Source organism: Gobio gobio, assembly GCF_949357685.1.
Source record: "Gobio gobio genome assembly, chromosome: 3".
Classification (NCBI taxonomy): Eukaryota; Metazoa; Chordata; class Actinopteri; order Cypriniformes; family Gobionidae; genus Gobio; species Gobio gobio.
This window is the reverse complement of record NC_137099.1, coordinates 57,579,452-57,594,163: the sequence shown is the minus strand read 5'-3', so window position 1 is coordinate 57,594,163 and position 14,712 is coordinate 57,579,452. Positions and strand designations below refer to the sequence as shown.

The 14,712-nt window shown below is 36.0% G+C and overlaps 2 protein-coding genes across 8 annotated transcripts in view; both read left to right on the top strand.

Moving 5' to 3' along the window:
* Window positions 1-12,242, top strand: part of peli1a (pellino E3 ubiquitin protein ligase 1a) — a 33,211-nt gene extending 20,969 nt beyond the window's left edge. For all 4 annotated transcript variants that reach the window (XM_079812838.1, XM_079812839.1, XM_079812837.1 and 1 more), the window contains 2 exons: window positions 3,252-3,440; window positions 10,774-12,242. In XM_079812838.1, the coding sequence (XP_079668964.1) occupies window positions 3,252-3,440; window positions 10,774-11,415 (831 nt within the window). In that variant the 3' untranslated portion in view covers window positions 11,416-12,242. The remainder of the gene's footprint in view (window positions 1-3,251; window positions 3,441-10,773) is intronic.
* Window positions 12,243-13,143: 901 nt separating this feature from the next.
* The window catches only part of vps54 (VPS54 subunit of GARP complex), a 31,678-nt gene continuing 30,109 nt past the window's right edge, over window positions 13,144-14,712 (top strand). Inside the window, exon 1 of one of the 4 annotated variants that reach the window (XM_079812829.1) lies at window positions 13,144-13,287. Coding sequence is in view for 2 of the 4 variants with exons in the window: in XM_079812831.1 (XP_079668957.1) it covers window positions 13,253-13,309 (57 nt within the window). In the remaining 2 variants the exon portion in view is untranslated. Of the gene's footprint in view, window positions 13,399-14,712 lie in introns of all 4 variants that reach the window. The other 3 variants (XM_079812831.1, XM_079812830.1, XM_079812828.1) reach the window with 3 other exon arrangements.

Here is a 14,712-nt window from a genome sequence, read left to right as displayed (position 1 = left end):
TGAATCTGAATGAATGCATGAACGAGTGAACGAATGAATCCGTGAATCTGAATGGATGCATGAACGAGTGAATGAATGAATCCGTGAATCTAAATGAATGCATGAACGAGTGAATGAATGAATCCGTGAATCTGAATGAATGCATGAACGAGTGAATGAATGAATCCGTGAATCTGAATGAATGCATGAACGAGTGAATGAATGAATCCGTGAATCTGAATGAATGCATGAACGAGTGAATGAATGAATCCGTGAATCTGAATGAATGCATGAACGAGTGAATGAATGAATCCGTGAATCTGAATGAATGCATGAACGAGTGAATGAATGAATCCGTGAATCTGAATGAATGCATGAACGAGTGAACGAATGAATCCGTGAATCTGAATAAATGCATGAACGAGTGAATGAATGAATCCGTGAATGTGAATGAATGCATGAACGAGTGAATGAATGAATCCGTGAATCTGAATGAATGCATGAACGAGTGAACGAATGAATCCGTGAATCTGAATGAATGCATGAACGAGTGAATGAATGAATCCGTGAATCTGAATGAATGCATGAACGAGTGAATGAATGAATCCGTGAATCTGAATGAATGCATGAACGAGTGAATGAATGAATCCGTGAATCTGAATGAATGCATGAACGAGTGAACGAATGAATCCGTGAATCTGAATGGATGCATGAACGAGTGAATGAATGAATCCGTGAATCTAAATGAATGCATGAACGAGTGAATGAATGAATCCGTGAATCTGAATGAATGCATGAACGAGTGAATGAATGAATCCGTGAATCTGAATGAATGCATGAACGAGTGAATGAATGAATCCGTGAATCTGAATGGATGCATGAACGAGTGAATGAATGAATCCGTGAATCTGAATGAATGCATGAACGAGTGAATGAATGAATCCGTGAATCTGAATGAATGCATGAACGAGTGAACGAATGAATCCGTGAATCTGAATAAATGCATGAACGAGTGAATGAATGAATCCGTGAATGTGAATGAATGCATGAACGAGTGAATGAATGAATCCGTGAATCTGAATGAATGCATGAACGAGTGAACGAATGAATCCGTGAATCTGAATGAATGCATGAACGAGTGAATGAATGAATCCGTGAATCTGAATGAATGCATGAACGAGTGAATGAATGAATCCGTGAATCTGAATGAATGCATGAACGAGTGAATGAATGAATCCGTGAATCTGAATGAATGCATGAACGAGTGAACGAATGAATCCGTGAATCTGAATGGATGCATGAACGAGTGAATGAATGAATCCGTGAATCTAAATGAATGCATGAACGAGTGAATGAATGAATCCGTGAATCTGAATGAATGCATGAACGAGTGAATGAATGAATCCGTGAATCTGAATGAATGCATGAACGAGTGAATGAATGAATCCGTGAATCTGAATGAATGCATGAACGAGTGAATGAATGAATCCGTGAATCTGAATGAATGCATGAACGAGTGAATGAATGAATCCGTGAATCTGAATGAATGCATGAACGAGTGAATGAATGAATCCGTGAATCTGAATGAATGCATGAACGAGTGAACGAATGAATCCGTGAATCTGAATAAATGCATGAACGAGTGAATGAATGAATCCGTGAATGTGAATGAATGCATGAACGAGTGAATGAATGAATCCGTGAATCTGAATGAATGCATGAACGAGTGAACGAATGAATCCGTGAATCTGAATGAATGCATGAACGAGTGAATGAATGAATCCGTGAATCTGAATGAATGCATGAACGAGTGAATGAATGAATCCGTGAATCTGAATGAATGCATGAACGAGTGAATGAATGAATCCGTGAATCTGAATGAATGCATGAACGAGTGAATGAATGAATCCGTGAATCTGAATGAATGCATGAACGAGTGAATGAATGAATCCGTGAATCTGAATGAATGCATGAGCGAGTGAATGAATGAATCCGTGAATCTGAATGAATGCATGAACGAGTGAATGAATGAACCTGTGAATCTGAATGAATGCATGAACGAGTGAATGAATGAATCCGTGAATCTGAATGAATGCATGAACGAGTGAATGAATGAATCCGTGAATCTGAATGAATGCATGAACGAGTGAATGAATGAATCCGTGAATCTGAATGAATGCATGAACGAGTGAATGAATGAATCCGTGAATCTGAATGAATGCATGAACGAGTGAATGAATGAATCCGTGAATGTGAATGAATGCATGAACGAGTGAATGAATGAATCCGTGAATCTGAATGAATGCATGAACGAGTGAATGAATGAATCCGTGAATCTGAATGAATGCATGAACGAGTGAATGAATGAACCTGTGAATCTGAATGAATGCATGAACGAGTGAATGAATGAATCCGTGAATCTGAATGAATGCATGAACGAGTGAATGAATGAATCCGTGAATCTGAATGAATGCATGAACGAGTGAATGAATGAATCCGTGAATCTGAATGAATGCATGAACGAGTGAATGAATGAACCTGTGAATCTGAATGAATGCATGAACGAGTGAATGAATGAATCCGTGAATCTGAATGGATGCATGAACGAGTGAATGAATGAATCCGTGAATCTGAATGAATGCATGAACGAGTGAATGAATGAATCCGTGAATCTGAATGGATGCATGAACGAGTGAATGAATGAATCCGTGAATCTGAATGAATGCATGAACGAGTGAATGAATGAATCCGTGAATCTGAATGAATGCATGAACGAGTGAATGAATGAACCTGTGAATCTGAATGAATGCATGAACGAGTGAATGAATGAATCCGTGAATCTGAATGAATGCATGAACGAGTGAATGAATGAATCCGTGAATCTGAATGAATGCATGAACGAGTGAATGAATGAATCCGTGAATCTGAATGAATGCATGAACGAGTGAATGAATGAACCTGTGAATCTGAATGAATGCATGAACGAGTGAATGAATGAATCCGTGAATCTGAATGGATGCATGAACGAGTGAATGAATGAATCCGTGAATCTGAATGAATGCATGAACGAGTGAATGAATGAATCCGTGAATCTGAATGGATGCATGAACGAGTGAATGAATGAATCCGTGAATCTGAATGAATGCATGAACGAGTGAATGAATGAATCCGTGAATCTGAATGAATGCATGAACGAGTGAATGAATGAATCCGTGAATCTGAATGAATGCATGAACGAGTGAATGAATGAATCCGTTGTCCTCTGCCCTCAGGAGAAAGCGGCGAAGTGGTGGAGCGCGGACAGCGAGATGGACGGACTGACCACGAACGGCGTGCTGGTGATGCGGCCGCGACACGGCTTCGCCTGCGAGTCCAAACCGGGCGCCTGGAGGGAGATCTCCGTCTGCGGAAACGTCTTCATGCTGAGAGAGACGCGCTCCGCTCAGAAACCCGGCAAACTGGTGAGAGCGCAGGACACGTTTCTCAAGTGTAACCGGACACAGATGTACATTATTTAATAGACTTTCTCGTTAAACTTACAACCAAAGTGAGGGCCGAGAATCACCCAGGCATAGTGAAATCCTCCAAAACCAGGTCAAAACCTCACCATAGCGACATTTTGGTGATGCACAGATAAACATTAGGGTAAGATTTCCTTGTTGTGTTACTCAAACATCACCATGACAACAAAATTCCCACCGTCCTTATCTGGAATCTCGCACACACACACACACACACACACACAGCAGAAGTGCTGTGCAGTTTTGCAGCATGAATAAGAATGTGTATATTTGTGTGTGTTGAATCTGCGACGGACAGAGGCTGAATGAGCAGAGCTCGTGTGCTGTCCTGTGTGTTTGTGTTTGTGTGCTGTTGTGCGTTATATGACTCCTGTCCGACTGGAATGTTTGTTGTGTTGTTAAATCTGGTCTCCATGGCGTCAGAAGTCCTGTCCGTAACCTCACCATGCAGCTTTTCTTCTGATGCGCAGTGTGTGAGAATGAGGCGTTGTGAAATGACAGTCACTGGTAAACAACTGCAGATCTGAAAATCTCTTAGTTCCTGTATTTCTCAGCATCTGTCAGGCAGGATTTTACAGATCATAACAGCTCATAACTGCTCATAACAGCTCATAGATGAAGTTAAATCTCATTATTCAACTTGTGTGATTATCTGAATCTATCTATCCATCTATCTATCTGTCTGTCTGTCTCTCTGTCTATCTGTCCGTCTGTAACATTTATGCATTTGGCAGACGCTTTTATCCAAAGCGACTTACATTGCATTCAAGGTACACATTTTTACATTTTGTCAGTTCTTGCTTTCCCTGGGAATCGAACCCATGACCTTGGCGTTGCTAGCGCTGTTTGAGCTACAGGAAAGCTCTATCTATCCTTTCTGTCTGTCTGTCTGTCTGTCTTTCCGTCTGTCTGTCCTTCTATCTATCCTGTCCGTCCGTCTGTCTGTCTATCTATCTATCTATCTATCTATCTATCTATCTATCTATCTATCTATCTATCTATCTATCTATCTATCTATCTATCTATCTATCTATCTATCTATCTATCTATCTATCTATCTATCTATATATCTGTCTGTCTGTCTGTCTGTCTGTCTGTCTGTCTGTCTGTCTGTCTGTCTGTCTGTCTGTCTGTCTGTCTGTCTGTCTGTCTGTCTGTCTGTCTGTCTATCTATCTATCTATCTATCTATCTATCTATCTATCTATCTATCTATCTATCTATCTATCTATCTATCTATCTATCCTGTCTGTCTGTCTGTCTATCTATCTATCTATCTATCCTGTCTGTCTGTCTATCTATCTATAATGTCTGTCTATCTGTCTGTCTGTCTGTCTATCTATCTATAATGTCTGTCTGTCTATCTATCTATCTATCTATCTATCTATCTATCTATCTATCTATCTATCTATCTATCTATCTATCTATCTATCTATCTATCTATCTATCTATCTATCTATCTATCTATCTATCTATCTATCTATCTATCTATCTATCTATCTATCTATCTATCTATCTATCTATCTATCTGTCTGCCTATCTATCTATCTATCTATCTATCTATCTATCTATCTATCTATCTATCTATCTATCTATCTATCTATCTATCTATCTATCTATCTATCTATCTATCTATCTATCTATCTATCTATCTATCTATCTATCTATCTATCTATCTATCTATCTATCTATCTATCTATCTATCTGTCTGCCTATCTATCTATCTGTCTATCTATCTATCTATCTATCTATCTATCTATCTATCTATCTATCTATCTATCTATCTATCTATCTATCTATCTATCTATCTATCTATCTATCTATCTATCTATCTATCTATCTATCTATCTATCTATCTATATCTATCTATCCTGTCTGTCTGTCTATCTATCTATCTATCCTGTCTGTCTGTCTATCTATCTATAATGTCTATCTGTCTGTCTATCTATATCTATCTATAATGTCTGTCTATCTATCTATCCTGTCTATCTGTCTGTCTATCTATATCTATCTATAATGTCTGTCTATCTATCTATCCTGTCTGTCTGTCTATCTATCTATATCTATCTATAATGTCTGTCTGTCTATCTATCTATCCTGTCTGTCTATCTATCTATAATGTCTGTCTGTCTATCTATCTATATCTATCTATAATGTCTGTCTGTCTATCTATCTATATCTATCTATAATGTCTGTCTATCTATCTATAATGTCTGTCTGTCTGTCTATCTATCTATCTATCTATCTATCTATCTATCTATCTATCTATCTATCTATCTATCTATCTATCTATCTATCTATCTGTCTGCCTATCTATCTATCTATCTATCTATCTATCTATCTATCTATCTATCTATCTATCTATCTATCTATCTATCTATCTATCTATCTATCTATCTATCTATCTATCTATCTATCTATCTATCTATCTATCTATCTATCTATCTATCTATATATCTATCTATCTATCTATCTATCTGTCTGTCTGTCTGTCTGTCTGTCTGTCTGTCTGTCTGTCTGTCTGTCTGTCTGTCTGTCTGTCTGTCTGTCTGTCTGTCTGTCTGTCTGTCTGTCTGTCTATCTATCTATCTATCTATCTATCTATCTATCTATCTATCTATCTATCTATCTATCTATCTATCTATCTATCTATCTATCTATCTATCTATCTATCCTGTCTGTCTGTCTGTCTATCTATCTATCTATCCTGTCTGTCTGTCTATCTATCTATAATGTCTGTCTATCTGTCTGTCTGTCTGTCTATCTATCTATAATGTCTGTCTGTCTATCTATCTATCTATCTATCTATCTATCTATCTATCTATCTATCTATCTATCTATCTATCTATCTATCTATCTATCTATCTATCTATCTATCTATCTATCTATCTATCTATCTATCTATCTATCTATCTATCTATCTATCTATCTGTCTGCCTATCTATCTATCTATCTATCTATCTATCTATCTATCTATCTATCTATCTATCTATCTATCTATCTATCTATCTATCTATCTATCTATCTATCTATCTATCTATCTATCTATCTATCTATCTATCTATCTATCTATCTGTCTGCCTATCTATCTATCTGTCTGTCTATCTATCTATCTATCTATCTATCTATCTATCTATCTATCTATCTATCTATCTATCTATCTATCTATCTATCTATCTATCTATCTATCTATCTATCTATCTATCTATCTATCTATCTATCTATCTATCTATCTATCTATCTATCTATATCTATCTATCCTGTCTGTCTGTCTGTCTATCTATCTATCTATCCTGTCTGTCTGTCTATCTATCTATAATGTCTATCTGTCTGTCTATCTATATCTATCTATAATGTCTGTCTATCTATCTATCCTGTCTATCTGTCTGTCTATCTATATCTATCTATAATGTCTGTCTATCTATCTATCCTGTCTGTCTGTCTATCTATCTATATCTATCTATAATGTCTGTCTGTCTATCTATCTATCCTGTCTGTCTATCTATCTATAATGTCTGTCTGTCTATCTATCTATATCTATCTATAATGTCTGTCTGTCTATCTATCTATATCTATCTATAATGTCTGTCTATCTATCTATAATGTCTGTCTGTCTATCTATCTATCTATCTATCTATCTATCTATCTATCTATCTATCTATCTATCTATCTATCTATCTATCTATCTATCTGTCTGCCTATCTATCTATCTATCTATCTATCTATCTATCTATCTATCTATCTATCTATCTATCTATCTATCTATCTATCTATCTATCTATCTATCTATCTATCTATCTATCTATCTATCTATCTATCTATCTATCTATCTATCTATCTATCTATCTATCTATCTATCTGTCTGCCTATCTATCTATCTATCTGTCTGCCTATCTATCTATCTATCTATCTATCTATCTATCTATCTATCTATCTATCTATCTATCTATCTATCTATCTATCTATCTATCTATCTATCTATCTATCTATCTATCTATCTATCTATCTATCTATCTATCTATCTATCTATCTATCTATCTATCTATCTATCTATCTATCTGTCTGCCTATCTATCTATCTATCTATCTATCTATCTATCTATCTATCTATCTATCTATCTATCTATCTATCTATCTATCTATCTATCTATCTATCTATCTATCTATCTATCTATCTATCTATCTATCTATCTATCTATCTATCTATCTATCTATCTATCTATCTATCTATCTATCTATCTATCTATCTGTCTGCCTATCTATCTATCTATCTATCTATCTATCTATCTATCTATCTATCTATCTATCTATCTATCTATCTATCTATCTATCTATCTATCTATCTATCTATCTATCTATCTATCTATCTATCTATCTATCTATCTATCTATCTATCTATCTATCTATCTATCTATCTATCTATCTATCTATCTATCTATCTATCTATCTATCTATCCTGTCTGTCTGTCTATCTATCTATCTATCCTGTCTGTCTGTCTATCTATCTATCTATCCTGTCTGTCTGTCTATCTATCTATAATGTCTATCTGTCTGTCTATCTATATCTATCTATAATGTCTGTCTATCTATCTATCCTGTCTATCTGTCTGTCTATCTATATCTATCTATAATGTCTGTCTATCTATCTATCCTGTCTGTCTGTCTATCTATCTATATCTATCTATAATGTCTGTCTGTCTATCTATCTATCCTGTCTGTCTATCTATCTATAATGTCTGTCTGTCTATCTATCTATATCTATCTATAATGTCTGTCTGTCTATCTATCTATCCTGTCTGTCTGTCTATCTATCTATAATGTCTGTCTATCTATCTATCTATCTATCTATCTATCTATCTATCTATCTATCTATCTATCTATCTATCTATCTATCTATCTATCTATCTATCTATCTATCTATCTATCTATCTATCTATCTATCTATCTATCTATCTATCTATCTATCTATCTATCTATCTATCTATCTATCTATCTATCTATCTATCTATCTATCTATCTATCTGTCTGCCTATCTATCTATCTATCTATCTATCTATCTATCTATCTATCTATCTATCTATCTATCTATCTATCTATCTATCTATCTATCTATCTATCTATCTATCTATCTATCTATCTATCTATCTATCTATCTATCTATCTATCTATCTATCTATCTATCTATCTATCTATCTATCTATCTATCTATCTATCTATCTATCTATCTATCTGTCTGCCTATCTATCTATCTATCTATCTGTCTGCCTATCTATCTATCTATCTATCTATCTATCTATCTATCTATCTATCTATCTATCTATCTATCTATCTATCTATCTATCTATCTATCTATCTATCTATCTATCTATCTATCTATCTATCTATCTATCTATCTATCTATCTATCTATCTATCTATCTATCTATCTATCTATCTATCTATCTATCTATCTATCTATCTATCTGTCTGCCTATCTATCTATCTATCTATCTATCTATCTATCTATCTATCTATCTATCTATCTATCTATCTATCTATCTATCTATCTATCTATCTATCTATCTATCTATCTATCTATCTATCTATCTATCTATCTATCTATCTATCTATCTATCTATCTATCTATCTATCTATCTATCTATCTATCTATCTATCTATCTATCTATCTGTCTGCCTATCTATCTATCTATCTGTCTGCCTATCTATCTATCTATCTATCTATCTATCTATCTATCTATCTATCTATCTATCTATCTATCTATCTATCTATCTATCTATCTATCTATCTATCTATCTATCTATCTATCTATCTATCTATCTATCTATCTATCTATCTATCTATCTATCTATCTATCTATCTATCTGTCTGTCTGTCTGTCTGCCTATCTATCTATCTATCTATCTATCTATCTATCTATCTATCTATCTATCTATCTATCTATCTATCTATCTATCTATCTATCTATCTATCTATCTATCTATCTATCTATCTATCTATCTATCTATCTATCTATCTATCTATCTATCTATCTATCTATCTATCTATCTATCTATCTATCTATCTGTCTGCCTATCTATCTATCTATCTGTCTGCCTATCTATCTATCTATCTATCTATCTATCTATCTATCTATCTATCTATCTATCTATCTATCTATCTATCTATCTATCTATCTATCTATCTATCTATCTATCTATCTATCTATCTATCTATCTATCTATCTATCTATCTATCTATCTATCTATCTATCTATCTATCTATCTATCTATCTATCTATCTATCTATCTATCTATCTATCTATCTATCTATCTATCTGTCTGCCTATCTATCTATCTATCTATCTATCTATCTATCTATCTATCTATCTATCTATCTATCTATCTATCTATCTATCTATCTATCTATCTATCTATCTATCTATCTATCTATCTATCTATCTATCTATCTATCTATCTATCTATCTATCTATCTATCTATCTATCTATCTATCTATCTATCTATCTATCTGTCTGCCTATCTATCTATCTATCTATCTATCTATCTATCTATCTATCTATCTATCTATCTATCTATCTATCTATCTATCTATCTATCTATCTATCTATCTATCTATCTATCTATCTATCTATCTATCTATCTATCTATCTATCTATCTATCTATCTATCTATCTATCTATCTATCTATCTATCTATCTATCTATCTATCTATCTATCTATCTATCTATCTATCTATCTATCTATCTATCTATCTATCTATCTATCTATCTATCTATCTATCTATCCGTCTATAATGTCTATCCTGTCTGTCTGTCTAGTATTCTTGTGTGTGTGATAGTGTGTGTGATTGTGTGTGTGATAGTGTGTGTGATAGTGTGTGTGACGCTGCACCTGTGTAAACTCCTCTGTGTGAGTGGTGTTCTGTGTTCTGGCTGAGACAGGAGAGCCGAGGTGACGCTGGGAGGTTCCTCTGGACATGTTGTGCTCTCTAAACAGTGGATGTGGCTTGGATTTGCTCCATCATGACTCCGGACTGTAGACCTGCTGAGCGCTCATGTTTGAAGAGCCTGTGGGTTCATGCATAAATAAGAGCGTCATCTAGTGGCCGGTTAGAGTCGGTGCAGATTGACCTTCGCTTAACTCCTCCATTCTATTAGGCAGGCTTATTCATCGTTTCATAGATTATTTACAGCTGTTTTGCTCCCAAATGCTATCATTGTGCAATACACATATATAGGTCAAACAAGTATAAATGAGTTCTACTTCTCTCTCTCTCTAGGTTGAAAGCGAGTCTCAGGAGTTGACGGACGGCACGCTGATTGATCTGTGCGGTGCGACTCTCCTGTGGCGTTCTGCAGAGGGCCTGTCCCGCACGCCCACCCTCAAACACCTGGAGGAGCTGCGGCGGGAGCTGAACGCGGCCCGGCCTCAGTGTCCCGTGGGCCTGCGCACGCTGGCCTTCCCCAGCATGGACCGCTCCTTCATCGGCTCGGGCGACGACGACCAGCCCTGGGCCTACCTGCACTGCGGACACGTGCACGGATACCACGCCTGGAGGGGTCGGCGCGGGGTCACGAAAGAGGGCTCCACCGAGGAGGAGGAGGAGGACGAGGCCAAAGAGGAGACGGAGCAGGAGCCGCTGAGGGAGGGCGAGAGGGAGTGTCCGCTGTGCCGCACGCGCGGTTTGTACGTGCCGCTCAAGCTGGGCCGCGAGTCGGGCTTCTACCTGGACGGCGCGCCCCCGACGCACGCCTTCCACCCCTGCGGACACGTGTGCTCCGAGCGGACGGCGGCCTTCTGGAGTAAACTGCAGCTGCCCCACGGGGCCCACGGCTTCTATCCCGCCTGTCCGTTCTGCATGAGGCCACTCGCTCGCGAGGCCAAGTTCGTCAGACTGATCTTTCAGGGGCCGCTGGACTGAGCGCGTCCGTGTTTTTAAGACTCAAACGTATTCATTAACTCTGAGTTTCCCACAAGCCATCTGTTCTCTGCACTGCCAGCTGTCTGACCGGAGCCTTACATTCAGTCGTTTTCTGTTACTGTTCTCGAATCTTGAGCTGTCCTGCCGTAGCTAACATTAAAGTCAGCATGAAATCACAATTATGGAATATTGCTATATTTATTATAACTTATTTTTCTGTGCACATCATTATTTTAGGGAAGAGATGTCGCCCCTCCCTCTTCTCTGATGACGTGGGCGGGGCAACCTGTCACTCACATGAGATCCACCAATAGCAAACCACCACCATCCAATCCATCCCCCACAGACCAAATCAAGCCCCGCCCTACATGTGTTCTTGTTTGTTTCACTCAGATATACGTCACAATAGAGAAGAAAAGACTATCACAACTTGCTTTCATGCCGACTTTAATGTTCCTCGACCTGTTTTGAATCTGAGCGAATAACTTCAGGGGGTGTGTAAACCTGTTTTCTGAGGTGTTCTGAATTGCTTTCCTTTCATTTGTGTTCAACAATGCAATCGATTATCACTTCAAAAAATGCCAATGATTTTCATCATCAACAATGCGTTTGAAATGAGGTTATGATGTTATTATAATGTATGTATATATATTAAAACGGTGTTGTTGTTGTTGCATTTTCTCAGAAATGTTTTTGTATCATTCTTGAAGAATAAAGGGAATAGCTCATATTTCAATAAAACACTTCTCCACCTGTATTTAACATTGTAAAATGGTCAGACGGATATAATACAGAAAGAAACAGAAAGAAAGCTGAATAAATTAATGAAAAACAGAAAAACTAAATAAATAATAAAAAATGAACACGTTTTATTTTTAATTTTGCACCAAAGAACAGCATTTACAAGCAAAAATACAATAAATATAGTATACAATTATACTTATAAGAGTTTTACAAACAACTTAGTTCTTTAAATAATTCAAATATATCTTTTGAAAACAGAGAAAGAAGGTATTTTCTTTAAAAATGTACATTTATGAATGTAAAGGTTTGCAAGGAATAACTATAAACTGAATATGAAAAGGGTTTATTTCCAAAATCTGAAAAGAAATTAATGAAAATAAATCAGAACGAATTACTATTTTCTTTTTATACAAGCAAAAAGACAACAAACAAGATATTATACAATATATATATTATAGATAACAATATAGATATTATATAGAAGCAACTTATTTTAAATAATTCAAATATATATGTGTGTGTATATATATATATATGTGTGTGTGTGTGTGTGTGTGTAATTTTTTTTTTGCAAGGAATACTATAAACGTAATAAATAACTATAAACTGAATATGAAAAGGCTTTATTTCCAAAATCACGCATTTTTATAAAATGTTTTGGGGATAAACTCCTTTTAAACGAAGAAATGAATGAAAATAAATAAGAACAAATGACTATATTCTCTTTTTTTAAAACAAGATATTATACAATGCATGAAATGTTTCAATGAACTATATCTGAGAAGAGTTAATCAAGCAACTTATTTTAAATAATTCAAATATATATTTTGTAAAACTATAAACGTACTATGAAAAGGCTTTATCTCCAAAATCACACATTTTAGCAAAAGATTAGGGATAAACTCCTTTTTTTTTACACAGAACTAATGATTATATGACGGTGAGATTCGTCCTGTACGCGTTGACAACTTGTAAACCGGAAGTGTCTGCGTTGTGTTGCGCGCGCAGTGCACCATGGGCCGGTGACCGGCGGACCGCTGAGTTGTGCGATATGAGCCCGTCTGTGAGGATGTGAGCGGGACCTGTCGATAGTATGACCGCCAGGAGCTGCTTTATTTCACATAACAGGTATTCTCCACCGCAGACACACGCCGCGGTGTTTATGAGCGCGCGCGCAGCGCTTTAATGGCGGAGGAGCGGCTGTTTGTTATGATTAGCGCTCCGGCTAGCAGCGGCTCGGTACGTGTAACACACAATAACAAACTCCACACACACACACACACACACACACACACACACACACACACACACACACACACACACACACACACACACACACACACACACACACACACACACACACACACACACACACACACACACACACACACACACACACACACACACACACACACACACACACACACACACACACACACACACACACAACTACCGGATTCACAGTCAGAGCACCTCACAGGTAATTTCATCAGGTATTATTAATGATAATTATATTTTAAAAACAATAATTAACATTAAATATTCATACATTATAGTAGGTCGTGTCTCCACTTGACGCTAAAGCGACTAAACGAAGATAATGAATGGGGTATGAGCTGTCATTCATACGTTTCTGGCTCAATACACATCTATAAGTGCTCAAAATCATAATAAAAGTGTGGTTATTTGAATATAGTCTGTTTAAATGTGAGTTAATGATTGATCTGTGTCTGGTTTGAGTTGATCAACTCTCAGCTGACTGATGCTGAACTCACGTGTCACGTGTCCTGCCTTAAAAAACATTAATTATTCATCATATCATTATTTATTATGAGCGTGTTTGGGCAAATTCAGTGCAAGGGCGTTTCATTATGTGCTCATATATGGTATGACCACATAACTATGCAGTATTTTAATTACTTTCCCCTTGAAAAAGTAATGTAAGGGATTACTTTTTTTGTAATTTAATAAGTTACTTCTGATGTAATTGTCTTAAAGGCTGTATAATAGTGGATTTAACACCAAAGCTTAATGTTAAAATGTATGTTTTTAATGTAAACGTCTTGCTTTTACACACGTCGGTCAGTTAAAGTATAATTTATGCAGTTGCATGTTGTTTATTTGAGAGAATTAAGAGCATTTTAGTGTCTATTCTTGTATCGTTCAACATGTCGGGGTGTATATGTGATTTAGAAAGAAATTAGTAATCCAATTCTTTTGTAGAGAGAGTAATTGGTACAGTAATCTGATTACACTGTTGAAAATGTAATTATTAGCTTGTAAGTCATTCGGTTTTTTTTTTTTGGAGTAACTTGCCCAACACGGATCTTATGTGATAATAACGTGTTTTCTGTGAAGCAGCTTTGAAATATGTATTGCGAAAAGTGCTAAAAAGAAATAAATAAGCGCAAAAAATGAGACCTTAATCAGTTAATCTTGCAAACGTGTGCAGGTGATGTTTAACACGGGTTCAAAACAAAATGCTGATGAGAATTTGGAGGAATTTGTGCTCCGTTATCATAAAAATAATGTAAAACAACAACTTTTTTCTTT